Source organism: Filicampus tigris, chromosome 12 (assembly GCF_054856515.1).
Source record: "Filicampus tigris isolate MCC_2025a chromosome 12, RoL_Ftig_1.0, whole genome shotgun sequence".
Lineage (NCBI taxonomy): Eukaryota > Metazoa > Chordata > Actinopteri > Syngnathiformes > Syngnathidae > Filicampus > Filicampus tigris.
The window spans coordinates 791,571-809,639 of record NC_141228.1 but is presented as its reverse complement, the minus strand read 5'-3'; the positions used below and the strand labels follow the sequence as shown (position 1 = coordinate 809,639).

Here is an 18,069-nt window from a genome sequence, read left to right as displayed (position 1 = left end):
GGTGTTTTGTAAGCAACTGATTTAATAACATGGCGACTGCTGATACATTACGGTCATATTCTTTGGCGAGATCAACCAAACGCATCCTCCTTTCATACTTTTCTATTATTTCTTGCTTTGTTTGTATGGACCAAAAAATGATTTTCTACTGTTTTTCTTTTCCTCGTTTCTAATTCACGTAAAACTATCGTAAGACCTCATGGCCCGAGGGGCGAATGACGAGCACGGTGCATCCATCTATCTATTTACCCGTCTATCCACACACACACAGAGACATATGGAAGAAGTACCTCTTAGCCAATGGGATGCCAGGAAGATGCTAGGCTAGCCAATGGCAGAGCAGCTATGAGTATGTTGCGTTCGGGAAACTCCGGAGCTGGGATTAGCAGCCCATACTGCGAGTGTCATCCCATACTTTTACCTTTTCGTATCCTGAAACTAGAGGCAATATTTTCCTGTTGAGGCGTTTCATAACTTGAAAATTTCGTATGAAGAGACGTTCGTAAGTAGAGGTACCACTGTACTATCCATCCATTATCCATACCGCTTATCCTCACAAGGGTCGCGGGGCGTGCCGGAGCCTATCCCAGCGCTCTTTGGGCAAGGCAGGGGAGACCCTGAATTGGTTGCCAGCCAATCGCAGGGCACACAAAGACAAACATCCGCACGCAAAATCGCACCTAGGGGCAATTTAGAGAGTCCAATCAACTTACCATGCATGTTTTTGGAATGTGGGAGGAAACCGGAATACCCGGAGAAAACCCACGCCGGCACGGGGAGAACATGCAAACTCCACACAGGGAGGCTGGGGCCGGGATCGAACCCACGACCTCTGAACTGTGAGCCGGACGTGCTAACCAGTCGACCACCGTGCCACCCACCACTGTACTAGTTATTTGTTAAAAAATGTAGTTGTTTGAAAATGTAATGTAATCCAAGTGCCATAATATTTAGGTCTGAAAGCATTTTATTATATCACTGTGAAATACTGTTGCACAAAACACAAGATGGCAAAAAGGCTTAACATGAGTAAAGGACTATTAAAAAGAATCATGTATACATATAATTTGTTTTAATATTTATCTTCTTTAGGTTACATGTGTCATCGGTGCCTGAGTCTCTACCCTGCAGGGAGCAAGAGTTTCAAGACATTTACAGCTTTGTGGAGAGCAAAATCATTGATGGCACAGGAGGGTGAGATTACAATCATTTTTTTTGCGGGAACAGTGGTAAATTGATTGCAAGGCTCTTTACTCCAGAGAACCTGCACTAGAACAGTCGTAGTGTTGCTTTTTAACTAGGACACAGCAAAGGCAGCATTTTCAAATTTGGTCACAAGTCAAGTTTTTGTGTATAGCTGTTAATCACAACAGAGTTTCAAGGGGTTTAAGGGGTAATAATTGTGGCCCACAATTTGCTGTAAAATAATTATTTCTTAGTGTGGGATTTTTTTTCCCCCACTGAATAAATGCACTTTGAATTAAAGGTTGGATTTTACTCTTTTTTTGTTGTTGTTGTTGTTGTTGTTCTTTTGTTCCTTATTTCGAAAAAAAAATAATTTATTAGAAGCTAAAGAATACGCATTCTTGGGCAGTGTAGGTTTAGGTGGCAATCACTTTTTCATACAGGGCCATGTAGGTTTGGATCATTTTCCTCCAACATAAGGTGTTAAACTAAAAGGGGGATGTGCAAAACTAGGATGAGAAGATGGCAAAGATGAGAGAGACGTGGAAGAAAAGACAGAGCTTACAAGAAGGGTGTGGGGGTGGTCGGCAGGCTGAGGGTGGTTGGCAGACCGGGACTTGCGACGGCCTGAGCGACCCATCGTGGAGGAGCGACACGAGAGGTTCCCAGTGAAAAGGCAAAGCAGCAGCCAGTGAGACAATCACTCCCTGATTGGAGGTGGAGGGATGGTTAGGAGCAGGGGGTAACGTCTTTGGCTTGAGGGATTGTCTGAGTCGGCTGGGTCCACTACTGGTCACTACGTTCTGTCACGTGAAGTTGAAGAGTAAAAAGTCTGTATCCATGAAAATACAAAGTAACTACAGAGAACTGGACTGGAAGAGAGTTTGCATCTTCACTCAACGGTTTGACGTACTACTACTTACCACATGTCACTGAGTAACTCAAGCTTTTAAACTAAGACATCAGCCTTATATGACATAATAAAGGACAAAGCATAAAAGGACCATAGCAACTGATACATCAAGTAACATGCAGTCATAACAGACTGTCTACTTTATGCATGTTTATGTATTGAATTAATGTAATGACCATTAATTACATTTTGGAATAAGGCTGTAACATGACAAAGTGTGTTTAACTTGAAACTTTGTGAATAATTTACAAATGCCATGGATATGATGTTATAATCAATGCGATGACCCTGCATAATTAAAATAACCAGGCCGACAAAACTGGTTTGTTTTAGGTGTATGTATATCTCAGGTGTGCCGGGGACGGGGAAAACTGCAACAGTGCATGAGGTGATTCGATGTCTGCGGAATGCAGCAGACATTAACGAGATCCCATCATTCCACTTCATCGAGATCAACGGTATGAAGATGACAGATCCTCATCAGGCCTATGTTCAGATTCTTGAGGTGAATAAACTGTTCAGTAAGTTTGCCTTGTAGCATACGGCCTTTAAATCACAATGATATTTATTGCCCGGAATGAGTGCAAAGACAAGTTGACTTTATACGACATACAGCACCAAGACCTACATAGAATAAAGTACCCTGAACCCCCACTAGAGACCAACACCCACAGCAAATTGCAAATATCTCTAAGAAGATCCATCTACAATTAAATTTATTGCCTTAATAAACCAGGGTTCCCCACCTTTCAGTAACGGAGAGCTATTTCTTGGTTGCTGATTAATGCAAAGCGTTGCTATGATTAACAATCAAATTACTTTTAATTATTTTAATCTTAATTAAATTCATTTATGTGAAAACACCAAGTTGCGCCTCAAATCAAGTCATTGATTAGCAAAACTGCTTGGCTATATACATACTCTAGATCAGGGGTGTCGAACTCCGGTCCTCGAGGGCCGCTGTCCTGCCTGTTTTCCATCTCTTCCTGCTGCAACGCACCTGTTTGAAATCATCAGTTCTGCAGGAGCCTGATCTTGATCCCAATTGTTTGGATCAAGTGTTTTGGAGGAAACCTCTAAGAGATGCAGGAGGGCGGCCCCCGAGGACTGGAGTTTGACACCCCTGCTCTAGATACTTAAGATGTGTCTTGGCCCGACTCAATTGTGAATTTCTTTTTCTGAAATCCGTGTTACCCTGGCTACGCAATTCCCGGATAATTGGACAGTATTTTGGTGATACGGTATCCCACAGGGTCTAAAAATAGCAACAGTGTCACTTTCAACACCGTCATAAAAAAAAGCAGCACATGAGAACATACAAATGTGCCGTTGTTTTCAACTCATCATTACTGTAACTATTTCAAACTAATAATTAGTGTTGTTCAGATGCCATTTTTTGGTCCCGATACCGATTCCAATACCCAGCAGTGCGGTATCGGCCGATGCCGATACTGTACCTATACCAGACTTTTGGGGAAAAAAAAGTAGAAAAAAAAGATATGTATATATATATATATATATATATATATATATATATATATATATATATATATATATATATATATATATATATATATATATATATATATATATGAGCATTTTTTTTCTTGTAATTCTAAAGAACTGCATACTCACTTGGATGTAAAACCATTGCTATCATGGCTTGGTCAGACTTAAAAACCTTTGTGAAACAGGAAAAAATAAGAAATAATATACACGAGGTATCTTTGAGAGAGATTGTGTCGGATTAATTACAAAAGATATAGGACATTATTATAAAAGTTTGTTTTGAGTACTGCATTAGTGACCCATCGCAACAACTTCCGCTCCCAAATCCAATTTCAAAACCAAAAGCAAGCAGTAGAAAAATCCAACAAGTTCAACTCCAAAATCCAAAATTGAGCAGGGTTTGTTGTTGCGGTCCATTCCCCTTGTTCATGCTCGCTGCCGCCACCGCCGCAAACTCTTGGTCCTTGTTCACATGTTTCGTCCTCAAATGTTTTATCAGATTTGACGTTTTGAACCTGGCCACTTTAGTTTTACCTCTTGCAACTTTCGCACCGCTAATTTTGCACTTAGCTGTTGTACTCGCTTGAGTACAGTAATTCCATAATTCCATATCGCCACCGGCATTATTTCTCCTGTACCTCACTGTTTTTTTTTTTTTCTCTCAACATGAAAAAGCATCCCCGCCATTGGTTAAGAGCGTCCGTTCTGTGCCAATAGCGACGGCTAATACTGAACAGTCTCCACACACCAGTGTCATAAATAAGCAAGATACAATGCGCTGCATTCAATGTAAATTGAGCAGGGTTTGTTGTTGCGGTCAATTCCCCTTGTTAATGCTCGCCGCCGCAAACTGTTGGTGCTCGTTCACATGTTTCGTTCTCAAATGTTTCATCAGGTTTAACGTATTGAACCTGGCCACTTTGGTTCCGCCTCTTGCAGCATTCGCTCTAGCTGGAGTTTCTATGTAGTTACATATCGCCGACATTATATCTCCTCTACACCACTGGGTCCGGCTGGGCTCAGCTCAAAAGAACAACATGGGTCCCCCTTCCCATGGTCTCACCACCTGTGAGAGGGGCCAAAGGGGGTTGGGTACGTAGTGAGCTGAGCGCCGGCCAAAGGCGGGGACCTTGGCAGTCCTATACCCAGCTACAGAAGCTGGATCTAAGGAAGTGGAATGTCACCTCTCTGGCAGGGAAAGAACCTGAGCTTGTAGATTTTGACTAGATATAGTTGGACTCGCCTACACACACGTCAGTGTTTCATACACTGTTGTGAAGTCAATAAAGTTGCACCCAGATATGTCAAGTCATTTTGTCCATTGTTCAATGACATGGGCTGGCTCTTGAACGAGCGTTATATGTGCAAATTCATGGATTAACTTGTTTGCATTGATTTCTGTGGGGATCCGTCTGCAGCTATTGTTGTCCAAAATTTCCGTGAGTTCTTCCTCGTCAACACTATTTAAGTCAGATCGCCAGGTTTGAAACACTACATGCACGTGGGCAGGCATGTAATTGAGGAAATGTGCCACAACATCACTCTGCACATCCCAATTCAGCTTTCTCTAGTATGACAGGTGCCATCTTCACAGATTAAGCTATTATTCGGCCAACACTTTCCCATTGTTTCTGATCAAAATCATGTCATGTCAAGATCAAAGAAAGGAACTTCAAGAGACTTTCCTGTCATTCACTGATTGTAGAAATCAGACCAGAATTCAGACCGACAGTCTCTCACAACTCCTCCCACATCATACCTCATCTCAAGTGATCTTAGTACAAGCTGAATTTTACAGTAATTTTTAAAGTCTGTTTTCTTTTGGCCAATCTAGTCTTCAGAACCTCAAAGAGCTTTGACTTGGGTGTGTTGTCATACCGGTTTTCATTCAGTCTACAGAAAGCTAACGCTGCTAGGTAGGGGTGTAACGTGTTTTGTATTCGTTCCGAACCGTCTCTGTACGGGCTTCACAGTTCAGTGCACGCGGTCATAGTCAACGCCTGAGACCAAGCGACCGCCGCATTTGTTGTTTTAAAAAGAAATAGATCAAAACAAATATAGAAGAAAAATGGTGAGTGCGGGAGAAAGCATGGAGCTAGAGGAGCCATCTGCACTATACAAATCAGCCATTTGTATAGTGTATTGTGTATATACAGTAGAGTATAATTAGCCGGGAACATTTCGGCTTCCGTACGGCAGCGATGGAGTTCAAGGCTGCGAGCGATGGAGCGAACAAGAACTGTGTGTCGGCATTGTTGGACCTCTGTTCGGTATGTTGCAGGTAACACTTCAAACATGCTAACATCACTCCAATACAGTTACCAGGGGTTGAAAAAAGAAAGCCGCTCAACACCAACAACTTGTCCCCGCTACTTTTAAGCAGCCTGGAGAAGTGTAAGCAGACAGAGGCAACTATATTTGTAATTACTGAAGCAATCGGCATGTACATAGCAGCATCTATACACCCATATGCTTTCGTCGAGGAGCCGGGCTTCAAATGTTTATTAAACATGCTGTAGCCCCGTTACAATGTTCAATCCCGGGCGCATATTAGCAAGACCACGCTCCCTGTCATATACAATCGCACAAAAGCTGTGGTGGAGCATGAATTGTCCTCTGCTGCGCCCTAACTCTTAGAACCAAGTTATAAGTTACTAGTTGGCAAATGCTACTTGACTAAATCTGCAACGTCATTCTATCCATATAAGAAAGGGGGGTTTCCTGTGTTTAATTACCGTATTTTCCAGACTATGCGTTGCTCTGGAGTACAAGTCGCACCAGCCATAAAATGCATAATAAAGGAGAAAAAAATATATGTCGCACTGGAGTATAAGTCGCTACATCCCCTCTTGGAATCCAAGTTATCTCTGTCCCATAACGCAAATAAATGTGTCCATATAAATCAAATTAATAAAATTGTGCGCTTAATAAACATCATTTCCGCCGAGCTACGTTGGTAACATGTAGCTAACATCCACACATGTAGCATTACAAGAAAGACTTTAAACTCACCAAAACTGTTGTAGATCGATTAAATAAGTATTTTATTTATCCCCGGCCATGTAGAATGTTTCCAAGTCTCCAAAAGTACTGTATGTATTCGTTCGTAATTTCTCTCTTTCTCTCCTCTGCTCTGCTCTCCTCCGTGCGTGTGTGTGGCTGGCTGATGATGCAAGACCATGCACGCAGGCACTGCGCCAAAACAGTACACTATTTTATATAGATGGATTGATAGACAGTCAAATTGTCTTTTATCATACTATTTTAATTACTTAACAAAATATTCGATTTTAACCATTTAAATTACTCATGCATTTTAATTGCTTTAAGGATTTATCTTATGTTTCTTTGTGGGTTACAATAACATGTGAAATTAATATAGAGGCAATTGTCATGGCTTGTCTTATGTATTTGAGACTTATGGCTGTACCGAACCCGTACGTTACCCCCATACCGAGGTACATACTGAACCGTGACTTGTGAACCGTTACACCCCTACTGCTAGGCGATTTACCATATGATGGTAAACAAATCTTCAACCCTTCATCTGTCATGAGTTGAATGGTGCTAGCACCAATCTAAACAAGGACCGACAAATCAATCCTCATCAGACAACCTTTGCATTGTTGATGTACTGTACATAATTAAGTTTAAAGTCCCTGTAAAGAGAATATAAATGTTTCTTTTTCAGTTAAAATGCCACAGAGAAGAGTTTTGTTGTTATTAGTATGAAAAAGGCGGTGGTACCCGGCCGTTCATCTAGTACATGGGCTGAACCACTCGGGCAAATCGCTCAGGCCATTGCAGCAACACTGCGTTGTCATCTCTGGTCATACTCAGCAAGCCTTCCATCTTGCGTCAGGTACGTGGCCAAAGATTTCATAATACATTTTCTCAACAACTTACTTGATTGTGAGAAATTTGTTCCCCAGGTATTGTTTCCTAACATCCCGGCAGGCAGTACACCATCCCACATGATGGTTTGGCGTTTCGCCTTCAATACCACATTTTGGGCAAGTTGCGTACGTAGCCCAGCCTATGGTATTTTTGTGTTTCTGGAGATTGCAAAATCCTGTAATGACTTTTACTACCAGATTTAGTTGATCTCTTCTCAAAGTCAGCTTTTCCACACTGACTTTCAAAGCACAGACACAGCTTGCATACGGGACCATAATGAAGGGTTATGGGTAGGGTTGGGCACCAAGAACCGGAAATCGAGTGGAACCGGGACCATCATTCCAGTTCTCCTGGAACCGTTCTGATTGATTAGAATGTCGGTGCTAAGTTTCGATTCCTAGTTAGTCTTAAAAAAAAAGCTCCTCTCGAGTGGAGGGGTTCACCTCCGCACGTGCCGGCCAGCAAGCCTGGGCCGCCGCGACTCTGGGCATGCGCCGGGCTCTTACCACGGATCTCCATAGCTGCGGCGGCCACTGGACACCGCGGTGACAGCAGTCGCCCTTCGTGGGGTCGATTATCCTGCCCGGTCCGGCCCGGCTAGCCATTCGGCCGACGCCTAGCCATAGGTCTGACGTGATGCGTGATCGGCTAAGTGCATCTAATGCCAATATTGAGCAGCACACAAATGCACATATCCAGCTAAAATTTAGTTTAGTTGCAGCATATACATACATACATACTGTACAAATACACATACAGCATATGGTTACATACAGTAGACTGCTTAGTTTAGGTAAACTTTCCTTGCTTGCCCTTAAAATGCAGCGATGTGTTTGTCATATACATTTTCTTTCTTAAGACAGACAAGGTTTGCCAATGAGTTGGTGTTAAGTAGCATGCTTTCAGCTAGTGTGGTGTTGCGGCCCTGGCGCAAGCGTGTCAAGTAGGGCTGCCACAAGCTATTATTTTGCTAGTCGACTAATCACCAACAGTAGTGCTGAGTTGCACTAACATTATGAAACTACCTATAAATACAAAAAAAAAATACTTGTAAACATTTCACCTTTTTGGGCACCAATCCTTTTTTTAATGTAGAGGAGAATGAAATCAAATTATTAAAATGAGGGAAAAGCACTGTGCTACATAAAACAAAACCAAACACTTTTATTGGTTTTTATTTGATTCAAAACGTTTTGTTTTGCTTCTCTAATATGCACAATTTAATCTACACATTCCAAAAATATATATATATTTAGAAATCTAAATTAGTACATTATCATGATTAAATGTCATGACTTTCATTGTTCGGTGTTGCCATTGAGGGTTTGTGAAAAATAGGTCTTGTTGTGTTAACTTGGAGAGCCCTGATTTCCAATTCCTAAACGCAACACTCGGTGCATTGTCACAGCAACCGTTAGGCAGCACGTCCAATTGCTGCTCTATGTTCGCTGACTAATGCTTCCATAATCCGTAGAAGACGCTAACATATGTTATCGTACCAGAACAGGGACATGCACGGTAGCCTGTGTGTGCTAACTAAGGCTAGCTTTCAGAAACGACTGCCCCAATGTGTGAAATGAACGCTAACGCTAACTCTAAGCCTTGACGGCGTTACCCACAATGCTTCTGTTTACATCATGGATGACCCAGATTACTACTACTGCGCATGTGCGATGCAGAGAATCATGCTATGCCATGCCGGCCGTGGGATATGAGGCTTTTTTTCTAGAGGAAAACACAATAACAAATAATTAGATATAAATAAACAACGCATCCGCTATTGAAATTAACTGTCGACGATTTTGATCATTTAGGTAAGTCGTGTTAGTGATCTAATCTTGGCAGTTTTAGTGTCAAGTAATTTACCCAATGTACGTATGCAGTTTGTTTACAACAGAGGCGTGAGAGAGCGGCTATGTTTAACATTGTGTTGCGAATCGATTCATTTATTTTTTTACATCGATGCATATTTTAAGCATTTATATCGATATAAAATCGATTTTCGATAAATCATTACATCCCTAGTGCTTGCCTATGGATGGCCTTATGCATGAAGGTGTTTTTGTTTGTTTTTTTAATTGTGGTAACTTCCCAAACTAAAAAAAAAAAATAGTCCAATGACAGAAATGGGCTTTGACATTAAAAAAAAAAAAATTTTTAAATGAATAAATTAAAAATCGACTCTTGGATATGGGTCATACAATAAACATACTCGTGGGAATGGGCTTCCATATTAAAAAAGAGAGTGAGTGAAATAGAAAAAAAAAAAGGTTTTGTATGGATTGCGTGGGCTAGAGTGAATAGAAAAAAGTGAGCGCAAGCTGTCAGACAATTCTTTCTAAAAATCTCAGATGAACTTGTCACCGTGGACACAATATTTTTTCAATTTGCATCGTGTTTGGACATTTCGTAGTCCAAACACGTCTTCTTCCATAAAAGTCCACTTTTAGACATTAACGTGTACCTTTTCTTTGACTTGTTAATTTGTTTTCCCCTGACATATTTCAAAAATTTATTGGACTTTTAATCTGCTCTAATGCCGTGATTTTTTTTATCCAATTTAACAAAAGAACATGGTTGTGTTCACCAAACCCTTGCCATTCTCACGAGCCCTTTGTGGAACCAGTATCTTAAACCATTAAATCGTGAGAGCATTTTGTTTGAGTTGTGCGCTCTCCCATAGATCTCAGTTGAAAACCAGACAGGTGTCGGAAATTAACAGCTGCCTTCAGGGGCGGTGTTAGATTTTTATCCTTGGGACGGGCTGGATGCCCACAGGGTGGCCAAGGCCATCTCAAAAATTGAAATTTGGGGACTTACACATTCCACTTCCACATTTTTGTGACCGATTGTAATAGTTCCAACTTTAAACTGTTCAGCTAATGCGCTTTTTTTATTTTTTACATTTCAAAATAAAAGCTAAAAATTACATTTGTCTAATTTCCACATTTCTTGATCGCTTCAGATCGTTCCAACATTATACTGTTCAGCTGCTTATGAGCTGTCCAAAATGGCCAAAATATTAGGTACACTGCAGATTCTTGTCTGTAGGCGCCCCCAATAGGGAGGCCATATTGGCCAAAATATTAGGCACAGCCTGCACGTCTTGTCTGTCACCAAATGCGGCTTTGCAAGAGTCAGCAGTCCCCTTCAAAATTTCCGTGGGCATGTTGATTTGTTTAATACAATATTTACTTCAGGTCCCTATGATTAAGCAGCAAAAAAAAAAGAAATACTCCAGAAAATTAGAAAGTTTATCCTCAAATGAAATCTGCTCCACAAAGGAAAAAAAATGTGTGTGTATGCGCGTGTGTGTGGGAGTGCGTGTGTGGGGGTGTGTGCGTGTGTGTGTGTGCGCGCGTGCGTGTGTGTGTGTGCGCGCGTGTACCTATTTTGAACAGTAATTGAATTTAAAAGCAAACATGTTTTGGCTAACTGTCTCAACAGAAACTAACTAGTCAGAAGGCTACACCTGATCATGCAGCTTCCCTCCTGGAGAAACGATTCAGTAACCCTGCTCCCAAAAAAGAAACCACTGTGTTGTTGGTGGATGAAGTAAGAACCTTTTTTTTTTTTTTAATTGTAACTTTATTTCTGAACACTTCCAATTTAGGAATAACATATTCATATACCAAGGAACAGAACATAAGACATTCCATTTTTTTTTGGTGGCCATTACCTGTCCATTCCCATTTAATCATCGATCGTGTATCCATAGTGAAAAGGTTCGGACCAAAAGTCAGTTTGCTTGTCCCAAACATTGTCCATTGTCAAATATTCTTCTCTAAGGGAGAGCCCAGACACCCTGTGGAGGAATCCCATTTCAGCCGCTTGTATCAGGGATCTTGTTCTTTCGGTCACGACCCACAGCTCGTGAACATAGGTGAGGATAGGAACGTAAATCTTCACCACGACAGACCGATACAGAGTCTGCATCCCAGCAGACGCTGCACCAGATCCGCCTGTCGATCGCCCATTCCATCCTGCACTCCACCCTTTTCCGACTGAGGACCATGGTCTCAGATTTGAAGGTACTAATTCTCATCCCAATCGCTTCACACTTGGCTGCGACCCGCTCCAGTGATGGCTTGAAGAAACCAACAGTACCACATCATCTGCAAAAAGCAGAGATGCCATACTGAAGCCACCAAACCGGACCCCCACAACACCTCAGCTGCACCTTGAAATTCTGTCCATAAAATTTATGAACAGAACGGTGACAAAGGACAGCCTTGGTGAAGTCCAAACCTCACTGGAAACGAATCCGACTTACTGCCAGCAATCCAGACGAAACTCGGACCTCGGTGGTACAGGGACTGACGGACAGTCTGTATCAGGGGGCTCGCTACCCCGTACCCCCGAAGCATCCCCCATAGAACTCCCCGAGGGACATGGCCGAACACCTTCTCCAAGTCCACAAAACACATGTAGACTGATGGGGCGAACTCCCAGACTTCTTCCTTCTGACAGGCGATTCTGCCAGACATTCCCAGCAAACCCTCACAACACGTTTGGGTCTGCCGGGTCGGACCGGCATCTTCCCCCACCATCGGAGCCAACTCACCACCAGGTGGTGATCAGTTGATAGCAGCCCCAGTGAATATTTTAAAGTGCATCAGATGTTAACCAGTAATATTCATAACCAAAAGTGGGCTCTAAAGTGCTTCAGATACATTCCAGTCACAATCACATTTCATTAATATCATGGTGTCATTCGTGAGTCGGAGTCATCATTTTCGTCGCCAATTGTTGTGGTACGGAAAAAGAACGGAGACATATGGTTGTGCATTGATTACAGGAAGCTGAACCTGCAGACTGTTAAGATGCCTACTCTCTTCTAAGGAGGAGTCATTGTCCGCTCTGGAGGAGTCTTTGACCGCTCTGTTCCTTTCCAAGTGGTTCAGCGTTCTCAATATAAAATCTGGGTATTATCAGATCGAGATGAATGAATCAGACACACCTAAAACTGTTTTTGTGACACCCATTGGATTTTGGGAATTCAATCGAATGCCCCAAGGCATGACAAACGCTCCATCTATGTTCCAGCAGTTGATGGAGAAGAGTATGGGGGATCTCCATTTGAAGGAAGTTATGGTTTTGCTTGATGATCTGATTGTCTTTTCAGACACGCTTGAAGAGCATGAGCGACGGTTGTTGCGGGTGTTAAAGCGCTTAAAAGAATACGGTCTGAATCTCTTTCCTGAAAAATTTACGTTTTTCCAAGCATCTGTTAAATATCTTGGACACATTGTTTCAGAAAATAGAGTTGAGACTGATCCTGAAAAGAATATTGCCTTAAAATCTGGCCAATTCCACCAACGTTGAAGGACCTTAAGTCATTGATGAGATTTGCTGTATATTATCAGAGATTCACTAAAACATACTCCGCCATTGCAAAGCCCCTTAATGATTTGTAGCTGTGTACCTACCCCCCAAGGTCTAAAGGTCCATGTACAATCAGTCCACTTCCTATTCCCAGTACTTTGCCAACCAGCAAGCTAGACTTTTAAAAAAGTGCTGTAAAGTCAGGCGAAAGAAATGAAGCTCGCTTTTAATCAGGGAGTTACTCCATCACACCTCGAGGAAGGTGACCGGGCTTTGGTGCGAAATGTCCGACTTCGTGGCAAGCATGAACTGGAAGATAAATGGGAGCAAGAGGTTTACGTTGTTCTGAAACATGCTGGAGATCTGCCAGTGTGTACAGCGCGGCCTGGACCCACTTGCACGCTACACAGGGACTTACGTCTGCCATGCTCTTTTCTGCCAGTGTGTGGTGGTTAGAGTTCTGCTGCTAGTACTCCACTGCGTCGCCCGAACACCCGTAGTCAGGAACCCGCTTGTGTTGAGTACAGTGAAGATCCAGTTGAGGAGGAAGATGGGTGTAATGCGCCTCAAGTTCGGATCCAGCCAGCCATGTTTTAGTGTGAAGGTTAATCTGTCGGACCGTTTCTTGAATGCAGTCTTCAGTCTTTGCTCCGGCCTGCTGGTTTACTAGAGTCCGCAGCAGATCCAGTGGGCCTCGTTCCTGAAAATTTGCACTCACCTATTGATGGGGAGTTCTCTGCTGAGTCTGGTGTGTCCCTGCCTGCGGGGGTAGACGGCTTGAGCCTGGTGAAGCCTTATCTGAACCTGATTGGGTTCCGCCTGCCCATGTTCCTGCAGTTCTCTGTGGGAGTGCCAATGCGCCCTGACCAAACAGAGATCTCACCCAGCCAAGGTGAGCAATTGAACTGTTCACCTGCTGTACCGGTTGGAGCTACTCACCTATCTGATCTGGTTGTTGACTCGATTTCTGTTGTCGGCCGTACAAGTCGGCAGCGTCAACCTCCTAGGCGCCTTCAATATGCGGCGTTAGGTAATCCGCTTCTTTCAGCTATACAGACGTTTCATGGAGTTTGCAATGCTTATAGTGAACTATTTGGTAGGGCTGCAGCTACTAACCCTGTACGGTCTCATAGCCGCGATCTTTAGCATGCAGCGGGAATTGCATGGTCTGAAGTGGGAGGGTGTAGCCCAGATGGTAAAACTGGAACTAATACATTTTCTTTCCTCTTAGTATTCAGATCTCCGGTAGAGTTACTTTTTCCTTGCGAGTTATGCGGTCACGTGATTAGCGCGTCTAATACGTTTTGCTTGAATGCGGATGCGATTGGACAAATCACATGAACTTCACTGTTCTCTAATTTCATGAACTTTTTACTATTTGTGAACCTTACTATGCATTACTCAAAGGGCTGTTTTTAACCAGTATATTTATTTTAATTATTTTTTTTGTGTAATTACTATTTTTTACAAGAGCTTTATTTTTGAGAAGTTCAAGACAATACAATAATGCAGCTGTTACTGAATGCATGCTACTGAACACCAATTGATTGGCTAACCTTGTCTTTCTTTAGAAAGAAAATATATATGACAAACACAATGCTGCATTTTAAGGGCAACCAATAAAAGTATCTAATCTAAGCAGTCCATGTAACCATATGCTGTACGTGTATATGTACAGTATGTATATATATGCTGCAGCTGTGTATGCTGTAAGCTAAATATTAGCTGGATATGTGCATTTGTGTGTTGAACTTGTTGGCTCAATGTTGGCATTAGACGTACTTAGCCGATTACGACTTTGGGTCATGAGCCGCATCGCATCAGTTCTATGGCTAGGCGATGGCCAATGGGCCAGCCGGGCCGGCCCGGGCAGGGTCACCCATCCCGCGAAGGGCGACTGGTGCAACTGCGGTGTCTCAGCGGCCGCCGTAGCTGTGGAGAAGGGCCGGCCGCACGCTCAGAGTCGTCACCGCCGTGGCCCACGCTTGCCAGCCGGCACGAAGCTAGCGGAGGGGCTGGTTAAGAGGAGCACGGCAGCTCAAGTAAGTGCGAGCTACCATGCTATTGTGATGGTGCCAGGAGCCTGGGGCGGCGCGCCGTGCGCACACTTTTTTTTTTCTTTTTTATTTTTTGCGTCGTACTTCGTTCGTGCTTCTTCTTCACGGCTAACTAGGAATCGAAACATAGCACTGACATTCTAAAATCCGAACGGTCCCGGGAGAACCGTAATTGTGGTCCCGGTTCCACTCGATTCCCGGTTCTCCGTGCCCAACCCTAGTGTCAGGTCACACCCCTTAGGACATGGATCTTCAATCTTGTTCCTGAAGGGCCTGCGTCCTGCCTGTTTTCCTTCCCTCCCTGCTGCAACCCACACCTGATTCAAATTATCAAGATCGTTATCCACCTTCTGCAGACCTTGCTGATAATCTGATCATTTGAATCAGGTGTTTTGCAGGAGGGAGAGATGGAAAACAGGCAAGAAACCAGCCCTCGAACAGGATTGAAGACCCCTGCCTTAGGACATTAATAAATAACACACAATGAGGAGGGAGACACTCAACACTATATTGTCTTTTTACTCGCGAGGAGAGCAAAGGACACTGTACAATTACAATTCCTCACAGCGCTCTGGAACAGCCGCCTCCTCTCTTTTTATTTTGTTTGGGTGGTCCCTAATAGAAATTGCTAATCTAAAGGGTGGGGGGAACATGTTGCATCGCGACAAACAGTTCAAAGACTGTGTGTGTGTGTGTGTGGGGGGGGGGGGGGGTGTGTGTGGGTGTGGGTGGGGGTGTGAAAGTTCGTTGTTATTGTTATATTCAGTACCAAGGACTAGGCGCCTAACCATGGGATACTCTTCAATAAGAGCATCGTTCCTATTTTGCAGCTGCGTCTTCTCACGTTCGACTTTCTTCACAAACAACTTGGACTTACATGATTCAAACAAGTTTCTAATGCTGAATAAATGCCTTACAATACTTATAAGAGTAAATGTGGGATAACTTATGTACAATTATTCTAATAGAGGGACATGGGGCGGAGCACACGATTAACTGACGGAATTATTGAGTGTGCCAACATAGCTTTGCCTCGCCGTTTGGGTTATGACTATTACTGGTTAACATCTGATGCACTTTAAAGCAGCCCAGTTACTCACTGAGGCTGCTATACACTTTATGAATGTTTGCCATTTTGATATCAATTGTGTTCTTCCTTTTAAGATAACAAATGTTGTATTTTTATTTTGTACGATATTGGAATATTTTAACATTGAGGCTGATATTTATAACACAGTTTGTGTTATTTGATACCAGGCGCCAGAAGGTCTCTCAGATGTTGTCGGACTTCCTTGATGTCTTGAGGATGGATGGGTCTAGCTCTGTGCTAAAATGGAGTTTCGTCATGCAGCTTTATATGATGTTTGGCTTTGTCTGTTCATCCAAAGTCCATGTCACTCAGTGCAAAAACCTCCGGTATCTGTTTGACTGTTATTCGTGACCTCCACTCCGGTGAAATGGGTGGTTCTCCAAAATCCAGTTTCAGAGCAGGGGCGTTCTCTAATGATAAAAAGCTTGTGGACACTGTATGCGATCAGATCTGGGAGGAGACTGCAAGTTCAGCGATGGTGGATAAAGGCGGGAGAGTCACATCCAGGTCTGACTTATTGCTGAAGATAACTGGAATCTTTTTGTGGAATTGGTTTGGGAATGTGATCAGAGTTTTTTTTTTTACACACAGCCCACCTGGCAATGGTGAGACTGGATGTTCGACAAGTACCCGCTGACCAGGTGACAAACTGGTGGAATGGGTGGAACCAGCAACGGAAATGGTGTGACCAGCAGGAACATGCCAATTCATGCCAGTTCATGCCAATTAATGCTGTGGCCTGATGTACACCGCCATCAGGAACAACAAGTGCCAGTGCGGCAACATCAAAGCCAGCTCCCAGGAACTCCCATTGAAACGTGACCACCATCTCCACATATCCAAAATAAGGAATTGCTTGTGCTCTTTCGAGTTGCAGCAAAAATCACACAGGGCTTTTACAGGTTGATCTGTAAAATATTGGTTGTCGAATGACACTGGAATTGGAGTGACTTGTGAGGCTGTGTGGACAGTTAAACTCTTCGTCCGCAATTTTGAGGTCGGCCGTGCAGCTAGATCCAATTAAGCCTTTAGGTAATCCAGATGAAACGGTTTGGAATAGGCTTGGTTACTTCATTACATTTTACACTGATTTTCTGGTTGGGACATTGTGGGTCCACAACAGAATAATGTATAATCTGTAAGATTATATCCAAATATGTACGGGCAAATTACAACTACACCCTGGGGTTGTCCATACCCCTGCCAGGGTCATCTAGGGCAAACAGGTCTAAGGTAAGGGACCATACAAAGCACTGCTCAGAAACCCCCCATGATGAACAAAATCTTTCACAGACATTCTCCCTCACTCGGGGGTGGGTCACCGGCCTCCTCAATGGTGACTAATGGTCGAGCCTGCACCCATGAGCTCATAGTGGTACAGCGCGTTAAGGTAATGTGGGTTCAGCACCTAAAAGAGTCAGATGCATAGAGAGATGGGCAAGGACCTTGGCGGCCCAATCCACAACTGCAGAAACCAACATTTCTTCTGGTCTCATATTTGACTACTCTTCAGAATTAGTAGCCTCTGTGTTAAGTCACTTGGTCTCCTGGCACTTATCCATCATTCAGCATAGTCCACAGTTAAGATTTGGTTGGGACTTCGGAAGGTCATTACAGAAGTTTAATTTTGGCCTGCTTTTTCCATTCCCAAAGCAGTCGTCGTGTGTTTTGGGGTTTATTTGTCCTGTTGGAAGGCCTAGTTGTGTCCAAGTTGACGGCATCTCACTAGATGTAAATGTAAACTAAATGTAAATTTTGTCCACAACTATAGATGCGATTAAATGTACCTGAAATTTAATACATGTACTTTCTATCTGCAGTTGGACCTCTTGTGGACCAGAAAGCAAGATGTGATGTATAGCCTTTTTGACTGGCCAACGCAACGTCATTCCCGCTTGGTGGTTTTGACCATCGCAAACACTATGGACCTGCCAGAGAGGATCATGATGAACAGGGTGGCCAGCAGACTGGTGAGAAATACATCCCGAAGTTGTACAGGCAGAGGTGGCATACTCAGAGCTGCCAAATGTTCTGGCTTTTCTGTATTTTGTTGCGCAAATCACAGAACAGAGACTTCATTACGGGGATATTTA

General features: G+C 43.1%; 1 protein-coding gene across 10 annotated transcripts in view; it reads left to right on the top strand.

The window, feature by feature from the left end:
* orc1 (origin recognition complex, subunit 1) overlaps nt 1-18,069 on the top strand; it is a 107,908-nt gene that overhangs the window by 70,541 nt on the left and 19,298 nt on the right. For 9 of the 10 annotated variants that reach the window (XM_086048153.1, XM_086048157.1, XM_086048150.1 and 6 more), the window contains 4 exons: nt 1,093-1,194; nt 2,432-2,603; nt 10,952-11,059; nt 17,797-17,946. In XM_086048153.1, coding sequence (XP_085904279.1) covers nt 1,093-1,194; nt 2,432-2,603; nt 10,952-11,059; nt 17,797-17,946 — 532 coding nt within the window. The remainder of the gene's footprint in view (nt 1-1,092; nt 1,195-2,431; nt 2,604-10,951; nt 11,060-17,796; nt 17,947-18,069) is intronic. The other variant, XM_086048154.1, reaches the window with a different exon arrangement.